The sequence below is a fragment of the Protopterus annectens genome, chromosome 11.part0 (genome assembly GCF_019279795.1).
Source record: "Protopterus annectens isolate FY-2018-M chromosome 11.part0, PAN1.0, whole genome shotgun sequence".
Classification (NCBI taxonomy): domain Eukaryota; kingdom Metazoa; phylum Chordata; order Ceratodontiformes; family Protopteridae; genus Protopterus; species Protopterus annectens.
The window spans coordinates 384,566,461-384,581,766 of record NC_056745.1 but is presented as its reverse complement, the minus strand read 5'-3'; the positions used below and the strand labels follow the sequence as shown (position 1 = coordinate 384,581,766).

Here is a 15,306-nt window from a genome sequence, read left to right as displayed (position 1 = left end):
GACAACAACCATGACAGGACATTGTTGTTTATCCAGGGGGAGTTGCCATTGTTCTGGGCATTCGAAGAAGTGAAGATGCAATAAAGTGGTGTCAATGAAATGGGATTTGATTATCTGGGATGGTGACAATTTGAGGTAGACCCACATATATATATATATATATATATATATAGAAGATCAAAGTTTCAGAAAGTCAAATGCCATATGTTCAACATCATATGATTGACTTTCCAAAATAATAAAGCTTTTGTATATCGATAGTGTAACAATGGGGCTTGGACAACTTACTCTTTTTCCTACTGTAATATGATCTCGGAGTTGGTATATATAATATGCAGGGGGTGTAGTGGGTACAGTGGAGGTTTGCCCCCATTGCAAAAACATAGATTTTTGTTGTTTTGTCTTGTTCGACTTTTTGGAAAGTTGATGATATGGTCTTGACCGTATGTAGTTCAACTTTCTGAAAAGTCGACATTCTGATATAGATATTAACGTGCGCGCACACACACACACACACACACACACATATATATATATATATATAAAAAACAATATATATATTATACACACACACACACACACACACACAAACACACACACACACACACACACACACACACACACACACACACACACACACAAGCGCTAACACAAACTGTCTATCTATCTATGTATCTATCTATCTTCTATCTATCTATAGGATACATGATTATTTATTGCATGATATTTCCGTGCTGGACAACTATGCAATACATATTCACTAAAAGTCACTTTTAATGAACAACCAAAGCTATTTTTTGGAGGACGGGGCTTTCAGCAAAACATTCTTTGCACTGCTGTCCATCAGAGAAACAGCTGACAAACTCTCTTCACATTGTCTATATGTAAAGCATCCAAATATAATAGTTTATACCTTTCTTCATAATGCCATTATCTCGGATACATATAGTCCTTAATTATATATAATGAAGGAAAAGAAGCAGTTGATCAAATAAGTCAAACTTTTAAATAAGACTTGTTGCCTGGGTTAGGCACCCATGCATCCTCTAAGTGGGATGGATTCATCGCTACAACCCTTTAAGTTATATGCTCACCATAAGGTCACTACAACTCAGAATAAATATAAATATAGTGATCGTGCTTTCTATACTACCTACCAATCTCAGAGATGAGTAACATCCAGATCCCAAGCATACACTGATACTGTAAGTAGCAAGGAGTCAGATATCCGAAAATACCTTGAGTCAACATATTAGATCCAATAGTAAGATGAGCAAGTAAAGACGATGCACATATATATCAACACAGTAGTAGAAATAATATTTTTGTTTAACATAAGTTATATTATCAGAATGATACAGTCTTAAAAGTAAAGCAATAGTATAGATCCAAAATATAAAACAGTGACATTGGCCACAACAAAGGCATTTTTTCTTAGATGTAAGATTGCTAGGGTTCTGTGGAGTGAGTTGAAGAGAGACATTGGATTACTGACACCAAAGATTCAAGATGCCATAAATTTTAAATGACTGTCCATCTGATGGTTTGTATAGTGTCAAAGAAACTTTGCTTCTCCTTGGAGTCTCGTTTTACCTTTCATTCTTGGAAAGAATGGCTGGAGTCATAGAATGATGCTATAGCCATTAGGCATCAAAAGATGAGAAGGGTGCCCATCCTGTGAATATGAAGTTTTGAAATGTCCCTCTTCAAGCAGCCCAAGACAACTGTTGTTCTACATAACATACCCTGACAAGGCTTCAGAACATGAGTGGGTAGGTCAAATGAACAAAATGTTAGGTCAATAAAAAACTCAAGTTTGAGTTGAATATTTTTTTGTCATGGATAGATTAATCAACAAACCAAAAGTCTGCCTCTTCTCACAAAAAATGCAAATTTGTACTGTAGCTATCTAGTATGTTGATAAAGGAACGGCAAAATCAAAAAAAACTATCAATCAGTGTAAATGTGATGTAACAAAAATACAATAATAACATTTACTTGTGAGGGATAACTTTCTCACATTCTTTGTGCAGAATACTTGCATTCATATTGTTGACTAATTTTGATACAAGTTAACTACCATTTTTTATAACCATTAAAGATACAGCATAGCTCCTTATACAAAAAAAAATGATTTTTAATGATAATGGGTATCTGTCTAAATAATTTGTTTAACATTTTCTCAGATGAATTGTAAAGCCCTTCACTGCTGAGTTACGGTGCTCATCCAATGTATTATTTCACTTAAAATGTTTGCAACATACAGAATTAATATGACTTTGTTGCTTTCTTGATTTGCAGGTTAAATATAAAGTCAGTAATAAATTTACAAATCCCAGGGGAGCATGCTAACTGTGGCGATCCTCTTGAAAAGGAGAGTGGCTTTTCCTATTTACCAGAGACCTTCATGGATCATGGAAGTAAGTATTCCCATAGGTCTGTGTCTGTATTACAGACAGAGACACCATAACTGAAAGGGTATGACTATTCAGTAGTGGTTGGAGAGTCACACATAAAAAGAGGTTGTTATACCTACATGTTGATGCTCAGATATGCAGTCTGAGATTCTATATGTTTAAGTTTAGAAATGGTGTAAAGTTTTTGTCAGACATATTGTTGAAAACATTTTTTCATGAATTAATACTAGTAGCAAAGACACTGTTATAGGAAATGAACTATTATATAAGTATGTTGTAACGAGATATAACCTTTGTTTGAGTAATAATTTTTTGTGAAAAACTCAGAACAGATTACAATTAAAACTAACTTGTGAAGACATGAATTATAGAGCAGGAATTTCTGTGCTTAATAGCTGTAAACAGTGCTCCAAAACATGCTTGCAAAATTAGATGCATAACAAATCTATCAGAATAAATCTAACTTTTATTAAGGTCATCTTTTTCAAGATCTACAATGCAAGCCAAATTGTTCTAGTGAAAAATACCATAGACTCACAGTAGAGAGATGTTTAAATATTTTTTCATAGGAAGTGCTTCATCCATCTCACATCTCATAGAAAGAAAGACCACCTGCAGAACCCACTTAAATATAATCACCTCCAATGTCACTGAGTCTAGGGGAAAAATCACCGACTCACACAATTAGTAAGAATCAGTTTGGAATTACATAACCAGTCTTCTTGAAAATGCATGATTCTCATCTACAGAGATTCCTACAATTACAAAGATGTTTCAGATTTGATAGCCATGTGTTTTCCATAGTATAATTATGTATTATGAACATATATACAAGCACTCTGCAGTACACGGCATCCAGTATATGCAGATGAAGACATAAAATGACTGCAAATTAACAGTAAAAGCACATGTTACTACAAAATAAATAAGCGCCACTGGTCTATATAACAGGAAGATCTACAACAAAAATGTCCATCTGTAGTCAATATGGAGTACTGAGGGTTATCTTTTCCTTGAAAGAGTAAATTAAAGGGCAATGTGCAAAAAGTCATTCTGTCATATCGTGTTTTTTCTCTACCTCCCCAACACACAGATACATGTGGTCCAAGGGGATGGAAGGCATTGAGCCTGCTCTGTATCATCCATGACCCTGACCACAGTTCAGTCAAAAAACACTCTCCCACTTGTATTTAGCACTCCTTCTTGTCCCAAACCTCCACCAAGAATTAATCATCAAGGTGTGCCTGAGCTTGCATGTCCTCTCCCCCAAGATGACTAATTCCATCCTCCCTGTCTATGCCATCAAACAACTATGCTGCTAGGGCTTTATCCCTGTATGCCACTAGTGCAAGCAATGTTTTCTAGCCTACTTGGTATAAGAGATGATGAGACAAATTGCAGAAGAAAATAATGTAAGAATTCATAGTCACATTGCCAGACTAGTCTTCAAAAAGAACAGCTTCAGGAAAATATCAGTGAGAATGCAACTTAAATTATGTTTTGCTTGTATGTTACATTTTGTGGTTGGATTGTAATGAATTAAATCATTTCTATTTTATAAAACTTGACATCTGTTATAGTTATTATTTACATTTGCTGAATCATGGAATGGGCCACTGTTGACTCTTAAGAGACTATCAGAGCTTCAATGAATGCAAATAATGTTCGCCAGTCAAACCTGTACTGCAAGTTGTAATTTTCCAGCCATACAATTCTGAGGCACGATGGGTTAAAATAAAAACTGTAAGTTAGTTCTTGGCCAGCATCATCCAACTATACTTCAACCCAAATAATAACAATGTTGAATTTTTAGGAAAGTTTTGGAGGAATGGTCAAAGTATTGCTCCAAAGCTTCCTAAGCAATAAAGCAATGTTATAACATGAATATGGGTGGCATCTGGGTCCCCACATCACCAATATTGATGAGAGGTGGATGGACTCTGCACATGTAATTAAAGCATAGTAAAGTACTATGCAGTACTTTTTCTGCATTTCTTTTGCTCTATTATGCTGTATCACATCTTTAAGGGTGACCCACATTTCATGACATGTAGATAAAATTGTTGGCCTTGCTTAACCAGGCTTTTTTATTTTAAAATTGGGCTGAACTCACTGAATCATTACAGATTTTCCTAGTATGATCTTTGGTGGAACTAACTAGTTCTAAAATATGTGGTTGACTCATTGTTTCCTCCTGTTGATCGGCTGTCTATCCATCCTACATATGGTCAAAGACTTGATATTGCATCCAGACTTTATCTCTCAAAAGTTGCTTTATGGAATATTCTTCAGCTGTTAAAAGCATTGTTAGATATTGATGAAAGACATCAAAAATAGGATATGTGAGTTGGAAAGGTTATAACAAATTTCAAAGATGGTTGTGCTATAGGCAAAGATGGGAAATGTTTGTCCGAACTCAAACAAGGCAAGTGTTTTGTTAGCTGTCATGCTCCAGGCCCAGGTGGTTTGAATAGTCTAAAGACAAGTGGACTTGTGGACCACATGAAATATAAACTGGTCAGCCAGTGTTCTTATTAAGATTGCAGTCTGGCAAGTCCCAAATTCCATTATAGACCAGAGCAGATGCTTGTTGAAAGGGTGAGGACAGTAAATGCAATCCTCAGAATTAGAGAACTACAATTAGAAATTAAAGGACATACATCATGAGGTCGCAGTATTATAGAATACAACTGAATGTTAGTGTATTTAAATATCATGGTGGTTAGGATGCACAGACCGTCCCCCTCCACATCTAGAGGTGAATAAAGATAGAGGGATTTATTTACACAAATAAATACACATTTTTGTTTGATAGTTACTGCTCCCTTTCACTGTGTCTGAGCATGGGGAGTGTTTAACCAGCATGGAGAACTTAACAGTTGTATATTATAGCATCATTAGAGGAATGCTTCAAATATGATAACATAGACTGGCACAAAATCATTCAAACACATAAGCTCATAATTTCTTGGACTTAACTTCTAGAGATAGTTGTTACGACATATTGCCACTCAGTGTAGTCTGTTTTAATTTTATCATTATTTTTATTATTGCTGTTGTATTCTTACATTTTTTCTTCTCTCTTATTGCATCATTTTATTTAAAGGTTTTCTATTCGTTAAATGTTCTAGGAGGAAAGAAAACCTTTAATTTCTGAAACTAATGGGAGATGAATTGCTTCTGAATTGTTGGAGGAGTTAAAAACTAGTTGCATGTTCATCTTAATTTCATCTTTTATTTTGTCTTCTTTTAGTTAAAGTTATTTTATGTAATTATAAAAGTTCTGCATTACAGCAGAAAATACATAATATGCTTGTTTCCATGAAGCTCAGTGAGGTTAACTGCTTGCAAATTCTTGGATAAGCTAGAAACTAGTCTTTGTATGTAAGGTAATAAGAAAAAAACAGTTCACATTTTTCTTGACAATGCTGCTAGGTAAAACTAATATGTGAGGAAATGTGATTTTTTTCTTCTGCATGCACTCTGTTCTATGTGGAATCTTGAGTCGTAGGTGTCTTGAGTTGTCTGCCTATCACCATAATTTAAATTATTAAAAAAAACTCTAGTGATCACTACTAACATGATGGCCTTTCACTTAATCAAACTTCAGTTACCCTCACTGATAGCTTCCCACTCATTATTACAAACACTTGAATCCCCATAGCTATAACTCTTTTTCTCCAGTCTACTTTTAAAATATCTGTGCAGTACCATTACATAGTATTGTCCTAAACTGCAGTGGTAGGTGAAATGCAAAACATATCCTTTGGTTATAAAGACAGTTATTTAAAAACCTTTAGCATTGTCACTGTGGGATTCTGACAAGCAATATGCATTTCTCCCCTTTTTAAGATTGGAAAAATCCAATTGATGGCAGACAGTTATCTTGGGTAGAACATGAGCTGTTTTATGCTGACAGAAATATACTGTTGTACTGCTTGCTAATAAAGCCTAGCATACACGTTGGAGGTATAAATGCCTCCATAGTACTGAGCCTAAGCTCAATGCAGCAGCCTCTACCTGTAAGCATATGCACATGCACCAATCCCTACATATGCAGCAGTCCTAAATATTGCACCTGCAGAAGCCTCAACTGTACATCAAGGCATCATAGACTCGGGGGCAGAATGTAGATGGCCAACTGAGAGCAGTGAATTTTGAGAGCTCCATAAACTAGTATAATAATATAGGAAAATGTTATTATTTTCAAGTTTAAAACATCAGAAATCTATAGCTAAATTACTAAACTACATAAATATCAATTTTGGTGGAGATATACAAAAATGTTCCTGTCAAGTAACTTGGAGATATATCGAGTCACTAAATATGAACAACTCAAGGAATTCTCATCCAGATGCTGCTTTAAAAAAAGAACTGCAATTGATGACATCTACCTTACAGGAACTATCTTTGAAAATGGATGGCTTTAAAAAGGACTTAGAAAACCTCAAATTAAATTATCAGAAACAGACTGATACTCTTAAGGAATTATTACAGCAACACCATACAAAAATAACAAATATAGAGACTTCTCTAAATGACACTGAAGGGAGACTCGAAGAGGAAGAATTCCAAAAAAAAAATTCTGCTTAAACAGAATACATGACTGCTTAACAAAATAGATGACTTAGAAAACAGGGAAAGAAGAAACAACATAAGGATCTTTGGTCTGCCTGAAAACACTGAAGATGAAGACATTATTTCATTCTTAACCTGGATTCCTGAATTTTTAGACTTGAAAGACGGACTTTCATTTGGAATTGAAGGGGCCGATAGATAACTGAGGAAACCTGCTTCTAACTCAACAAATACTCCACCTAGATCCATAGTTATAACATTTCTTTCATTTCTGGACAAGGAGCTAATATTAAAAACTGCTTGGAGAAAATCATCCTTAATATACAAGCAAAGCCTGATAAGGTTTGACAATGATTATTCTTCCAGAATACTAGAACAAAGGAAAAAAGTCTGGCCAATAATAAAACTGTTGAAACAAAACAACATTAAAGCACAGCTGGCCTTTCCAGCCAAGATAAAAATACTTTTTGCCAGTGAGATGAGAACCTTTAATGACTTATAAGAAGCTACTATATTTATCAAAAACAACAACATAGTGTCTATCCCAGAAGAAATGGAATGGATGGCCCCTACTTTTAAAAGAATAAAAGAAACAAATCCTTGGACTGATGCTAAAAAGAAGAAACAAAAAACGATTCTAAGACAGCTGTCACAAAAACATAACTCTTACAACTACATCTCTCAAAGTATCAACTGATATGGTACATCACTTGTCATCTGTTTTTATTTAAAAAAGGAGGGTTTCTTATATAACTGAGAAACAGTAATGATTTATTCAGAATGTTCAAAGAGTCCAATAATTCTTCACAAACAAAGGTAGGTTATGATGGGTTACTATTTACATTATATATATAAGCCAAACAAAGCAACATATAATACAAACATAGAAGTTTCTACTCCCCTACTTGAACTCAATGAATACTTATCTTGTTCATTTTTCATTGATTTTACGTATAATAATTTAAGTAATTAATTAACTAATTCAGCACAGTACCATTTATCAGAGTTCAGACTCAAATGTAACAAATTAGCATCATATATAATAGCAGTAACAGTAGAGTGTTTTGAAAAATGCTGTCATGGAGACAAATGCCTTCTTCAGTTAAAGTATGATTTAGAAATGTCATGTATATCCTGGTTAAATAATAGTAGCAAGCTTTTAGCACAAATGTCATTATTATTCTGTCTAAACATAGCTAATATCAATTACGGCAGGTATTATAGCTTTGAGTGCTGTTTGATCAATCCTGATATGGTGTGCGTGGATGCAGCCATGTCTGCCAGCTAGTACAAATGTCATTATTATTCTGTCCAAACATATTTAATATAAATTATGGCAGGCATCATAGCTTTGAGTGCTGTTTGATTTAGCCTGACATGGTGTATGGATGCAGCTGTTGTATGTTACCGTTTTCACCTCTGGGAAGCTGTGGGTTGTGGCTTGTGATCGAGGTTTACTGATACTTGTGTATTAGGAAGAGACATTTGGTGTTTTAGCCTGGATCCAGGGGAAGGGGGTGGATAAAACTGTGATTTGGGATAATTTGGAAGAGAATAGTTTGTTTATACATCTGCTGAGTGAGAGGTGGGAAAGCTGGAAGAATGTGTCATCTCTTGTGGCGGCTTGTTGGGAGTTTTTTTTTTATCTGTCTGCTCGACATTCTTTTCCTGGCTGCTGCCTCGCTGAAATGGAGGGAATTTAGGCTTGAAGATGCAGTGAAGTGAAGATTTGCTTCAGGTGCATCGCGAGCCTCTGGTATGCACTACACAGACACACTAACAGAAACAGACGCTCCTAGGTTGCTATGGTAATGGAGACAGAGTGACGATAATGCTTAATGGCACTGAGGAGCCTCCGAGATGATTCTCGGCAATGAAGTTTTTGGTTTAAAAAAATATATAATAAAAGGGCTGTTTTAAACCACATGTACACATACTGATGGTCTCCCAACACTTTGTTTATCTCATAAAGTTGATTCTTGATTAAAAAAATAAACAAATAATAAGCACAATTTTATATTTAAAATGTATTTTGGTCCAAACACATTAAGGACTTACATAAGAGCGTAAGTCTGAGTTATTGTGAAAGACTAAGAGCACTTGGTCTTGTGCAGTACCCTTTGCAGTGGTCTGGGAGGTGAGCTTGCTCGGATGTGTTGGGCGTATGGGGATAGGTAATTCTAGGGGTGTTTGGGGTTGCCAGGAAGTGCTAGAGAGTCATCAGATTGCCTTCATGGAAATATCTGTGGGAATGGAAGGTTTGTTGAGTGGTTCACTGACAGAGTGGCCACTGTATGGAACAGGCTGGTAGAATGGAACAGGACAAATCTTGGTTTGGATATTTTAAGAACAGCCTGGAAACACACCACATGAACTAGTGAATGGTATTCTGGCAAAACTGGGTGGGCATTGTTGCCCATACTTGAAGTACTGATATGTGTGTATGCAAGGATGGAAATATAACAAATAAGAAACTAGAAGGGTCTCATAATTTAAAGTCTATGGACTGTATAAACATGCTCAGAAGGAGCTAATAATAAGAATATGCATTACAGCTTGTGGTCTGTCAAATAACTAAGCAACAGCCAAAAAAAATAAACAAAAAAAAAAAACACACACAGACAATAGTTATGTAATGTATGATTTTAGTAAATCTAGACATAAAATATATAATTGTCATATAAGATGAAGCAGTCTGCTGAATTTAGATATTAAAGACGATTTAATAACATGGGCTTGTGTATAATAACACTACTGTCTTAACTTGTCATAAATGACATACACTACACTGAACATCAAGGGGAAGCATGATGATTTTCTTATATAAGTAAGTATGCATAACAAGCCATGTAATTGCTTTAACTTGAATTGTAGTTTTTGTAACCCATCTTGACCATATATAATACTTTAGCGGTTAGCAAGATAACTGATGTTTTATACATGACATCAAACTAACAAATATGTTCAAGAGAAACAATAGAAGCCTGAACTTGAAATGACACAGAATGTAACAATCATATTCTGAATAAATAGTATTAAATTGACAATAGACAGTTTAATAACATGAGCATGTGTATAATTACACTACTGTTTTAACTTGTCATACATGACATACACTATACTGAACATCAAGGGGAAGCATGATGATTTTCTCATATAAGTAAATTGCATAACAAGTCATATAACTGCTTTATCTTGAATTGTGGTTTTGTAACCCATCTTGACCATACATAATACTTAAGGTGTTACCATGGTAACTAATGTTTTATACATGACATCAAACTGACAAAGTTGTTCAAGGGAAACAACAGAAGGCTGAACTAGGAATGTTACAGAATATAACAATCACATTCTGAACAAATAGTTTTAAAATTGACAATAATAACTCAAGTAAAGAAACAGAAACAAACTTAATAATAAACAACAAATACGGTGCTCCAAAAAGTCGAGTAAGCAACAATTCAAGAACGCAGTTTTATTCAAATTCAAAAGCGTTTTCGCTTCCAGAAAGCCGGAAGCTTCATCAGCAATTCAAAAGCACCAACTCACAGGTTTAAGAAGTAAAGGAGGTGACGCCAATTGATGTCACTTCCTTAACCACACAAAAAAGATTTATTTATTTACACAAGCTTAAAAAGCTAAATGGTTAAAATGCTAAATGGTTAAAGTAAATAGTTCAAATAAGAGGTGAACGCCAAACAATAAACTGACCCAGACACAGCTATCTGTATAAATAAGATGTGGACCATTAAAACAAGTAAAAAACTAAATATAAAAATGAGAACACGTCACATAAAGTACACACTATATATTAAAAAATTTTTTTTTAAAAATTTTTTTAAAAAATTGCATTTTCTTATTTTAATTAGTAATAGGGGTATAATAATAACTCAGTTTAACCTTTGCTGATTATACAAAATAGAATGTTGCCATTTAAATCTATAAACGTTCAGTATATGCCATAAAATGGCAATTTATGAATATGGAAAGGGAACTTGTAATCATTAATCACAATAAGTGAATTTGTTGTTTTTAACCTATAATTTAATTCATTTTATAATAATAAATGACAGATCTGAAAATCCTTATGTGTAGGAAATGGGGGGGGAGAGGGATGGACTGATAATTAAAATGCACTAACTTTTGTCAGTGTTCCCATAAAACAAACTTGATGCTTTAAGTAAGTTAGCAACAAACAAAGTGAGTACTTAAATGTTGTCAAGCAATGAAGTATAACTTCTGATATATCCAGTAAAATACATTCCCCGGGATTCATGAACCTTGCGCCAGGCGCCAGCATAGCGTCGGCGTTATAACGCCAAATATGGCTGCTTAGCGATTCAGGTATGAATGAATTCCACGTGCACTACCGGCGTCGCGGACCGTCCCGCCCGGCGTAGGTATGCAAAACACACTGTGTGCGGTATTGCACCATGCAAATGAGGGCAAATAGCGATCCACGAGTGGCGCAGAAGCGTAAGAACGGCAATGTAAACCAAAAAAGCGGTTTACATTTACCCAAACATACCGGAGGAGTAGCGGAAGGCTGTCAAAGTCAGGTATCATATAGGTGCAATATGCCAATGTGGAAAGGCACCGAGAATGTCCAAAGAAAATATGCACAAAATGTAAAAATGACATAAATGGCACGTCGTAGAAAGAACAGCAGACCCCGGGATGTGTGCACAGAAGTTGTAAAGCAATGAAATAATATGATAATGTCCGAAAAGAGCATTAGAACACAAATCAGCTGCACAGCCACCACACACCATAGTATGTATGTAAAGCTGCAACCCCAGCGCAATGGTTGTCAAGGAGTGGAGGCGGTGTCGGCGCCGTAACCAGGTATTAGTAGTCAATTCCATGCAAATGAGGCAGATAATAGTGAATCGCAAAAGCGCCAGCGTAAGGATGGAGCAAGCGGTGAAGCGGTACTACACCGAGGAGTGGCCTACACGAGATACATGTCAACCACACAGGGGTGTGCCACTGTAGGAGGAAGGATATTGGAGGACAGCAAATCTGGGCTGTACAATGCACATTACAGCATCATGACTGGCGTGTTAGGAAATAGATCGCTGACAGTACAGAATGCGGCGTACAAATGCATGTGCACGAGGATGACTACGTTCCCGAAACCAGTCATGTGGCGGCCTCACGGCAACAACCAGGGATATAGGAAGGTAATGCGGAGAATACGAGGAAATGCGGAAGCAGTGTAAATGTATCCGTAACGAGCAATTAACACCAATCAATGCAGGAAGGGCAAGCGCCGGCAGCTGATAAGTCTGCATGCAGACTCCTGCAGAACGGGAAAGGGAGGCATATGAGAGCAAAGATAATAGGGGATGTAGTAGAAATGCAAAGAGCAAAGAACCGAAATAGCACAGCCAAGTACAGAGGTAGCATAACTGCGGCCGCAGATAAAATGCATCATATGCCATGTGCCTGCAGGATGCAGTAATGTAAGATGCCAGGCGAAGGCAATGCAGGCAACTGTAATGTAACACTACAGGCAGTACCGTTGCAGCTGCAAGCGTAAAACCACGGAAATAATCCATGGATAGGGCCGCACAGACACACCCAATGACATCACCGGGTATACAGCACAACAGTAATAAATGTGAATCGCACAACACACAGCGATTTCCCAAACGCCGCACCGTAGGGTGTAAACAGGCGGGAACTTTTAACATGTATATGCTGGGTGCCGCCGTGGCCGTGATGCATAGGTATGTGGCAGAGACAGGCGGAGTTGCGGAGGGTGGTGCCGACAACTACCGTAGGCCTCACAGGAGAAGGAGAGTGTTCAGACCAAGGGTGACCTACCAGGGGCTGCGAGACCTGGAGATAGTAGGCCGCTACCGGGTGGACAGGGTCACATTACGGCAAATAGTGGAGCTGTGCCGGCGCCTGAGAACAAGAGACAACAGAGGAGCCCATCCCAGTGGACACAAAGGTATGTGTGAGCTTGCGAATACTGGCTACAGGTACCTTTCAAAGGCCCACCGGGGACATAATGGGCATCTCACAGGCATCAGCATCCAGGGTACTACACCAGTTCCTGGATGCCATGTTACCACATGCCCATGAGCACATAAAGTTCCCCACATCTCAGGAGGAGTTGGCTAGCAATATCGCCGCTTCCACCGTGTGGCACAATACCGGAGGTCCTGGGTGCGATAGACTGTGCGCACATAGAAATCATGTCACCACCTGGGGAGCAGGGTTGTCGCTTCATTATCCGCTTGGGATTCCCCTCCTTCAATTGCCAGGACGTGTGCAATGCGCGGGGCATTATCATGGATGTGTGTGCTGGCAGCCCTGGAAGCTACCACGACTCCCATATCTGGCATGCCTCACAGCTGTATCAGGTATTCGCCAGTGGGGACATCACACAAGGTCACCTTGTGGGGATGCTGGCTACGCACTGGAGCCGTGGTTGATGACACCCATCAGAAATGCACACACACACATGCAAGAACGCCATAATGAGGCACACGCACAAGCGAGAATAATCATAGGCGTGTGTTGGGATCTTGAAATCACGGTTCCGGTGCTTGGATACATCCGGTGGAGCCTTGCAGTACTCTCCAGGCACAAGTGCCCACATATTCATAGTATGTTGTATGCTACACAATATGATTCTGCGGAAACAGCTGCTGCAGGGACATAATCCCGGTGGGCCACCAAGCCCGCCACAACTGCCAGGGCAAGCACAGGGCGTGCGGCGCCACGGACACACTGAGCCAGCCCCAGTAGGTAGACAGAGGCGTACCCAATATGCCTACGCCCTGGCAAAGAGGGAACGCATAGCACATACTTTGACAGTGTAGGCCCCATGGACTGACACCTCCTGACCTGCACACACAGTAAAATGGATGCCACACAAACATGTCCGCCCGTAATGTGTACCGTATGTGCGGACGTATGTGTGACTCCAACAAAGGCACCGGCCAAACACTGCACACCCAATAGCCAGCAGAGCATGGGCGCCAACACCTCAACGCACGCCGGTTCAACAGCACACGGCGTAGCCATATGCTGCCACTATCGCCGCAAGTCGACCACACATGCGCATGTGCATACACAGATACGGAAATACATATCAGTACACATGTAGAAATATATGTACGCATACACAGATAGAAAGGACAACAGGGTAATATGGAACCCAGGGATGCAAGTTCACAGATAAGTAAGGCGAAATCACCACATATTAAACATAGTGACCGACAACCCGATCATCCTGGAGGGTGGGCAGGGCAGGTAACGCCAGCCATGGAAATGTTAACCTGCAGCAATACATATCCGCGTGTCGGGATGGTCACCGGTCCACGGTACAGTAGCGGGATATGTGTAGGGTCACCACCTGTCCCACGTTGTGAGGACAGTCCACCTTTGGGCAGTTGTGTCCTGCAAAAACATTGACAAAATGGCAAATGTCCTGAGATTGTAGGACAAAACCATTTCCCATAATTACTTTATTAGTTGCAGAAAACAGTTATTTTGTAGAAGAAACATCTAAATATGATAATAAACAGAATAAGCAACTGTAATGCTACAGCTTTGTATTCCGTCAAAAAGTGAATCGCTGTCCTTTGTACTGGCCGTGGGTATGTGTTGGCATGCAAAATCTGGCGTACCTACTAAAAATGTCCCACTTTGGCCATTTGAAAAGGTGGCAACCCTACATATGTGCGTGTCATATCCATAGGACATGAGTGCGGAGATACACGCCGCCACCGGCGGCCAACGTAGGTATTGTGTTCAACCGTCGGTGCGGCGGAAAGCATACCAGTGAAGTGTATGACATTATGAGGAGCGTACCTCATCTGGGGTGTAAAACAGTGCATGTTCCTCGCAGTTCCTCCAAGTTCCACATTGAAAATGTCTCTCAAACAACCATTGTTAGGAATGTATATAAATGACATCCTGGTAAATAGAATGTACTCATAGTAAGTTAGTAAAGGTTCTTCACTGTAAGTAAATCAGCATATCATAATCAACCTATGACCTACTTAGCTGAAGTTGTCACTATGCCATTACTATGTGTTCCACATTATGCCCATGTGTTTCACATTACTACTGTGTGTGTTCCCCACTCCGGAAATAGAAGGTTGACAGCCATGGCGGCAATATGTGTATGTGTGAGGTGAGGTTGTCGTGTGTTCCGCTGTGTGTGTGTAATGTGTGTGCCAGTGTAAACTGTGTATGAAGGTGACATGTCACAGCGGAGTGTAATAACAGGCGTAGGCATACAGTACAGGAACCATAGGCGTATGTACAGCAGTACCCACAAAGTAGTACT

At 38.5% G+C, this 15,306-nt stretch overlaps 1 protein-coding gene across 1 annotated transcript in view; it reads left to right on the top strand.

The window, feature by feature from the left end:
- The window catches only part of LOC122815404 (protein tyrosine phosphatase domain-containing protein 1-like), a 728,693-nt gene that overhangs the window by 265,852 nt on the left and 447,535 nt on the right, over positions 1–15,306 (top strand). Inside the window, exon 3 of the mRNA XM_044087871.1 lies at positions 2,302–2,420. Within this exon, the coding sequence (XP_043943806.1) occupies positions 2,302–2,420 (119 nt within the window). The remainder of the gene's footprint in view (positions 1–2,301; positions 2,421–15,306) is intronic.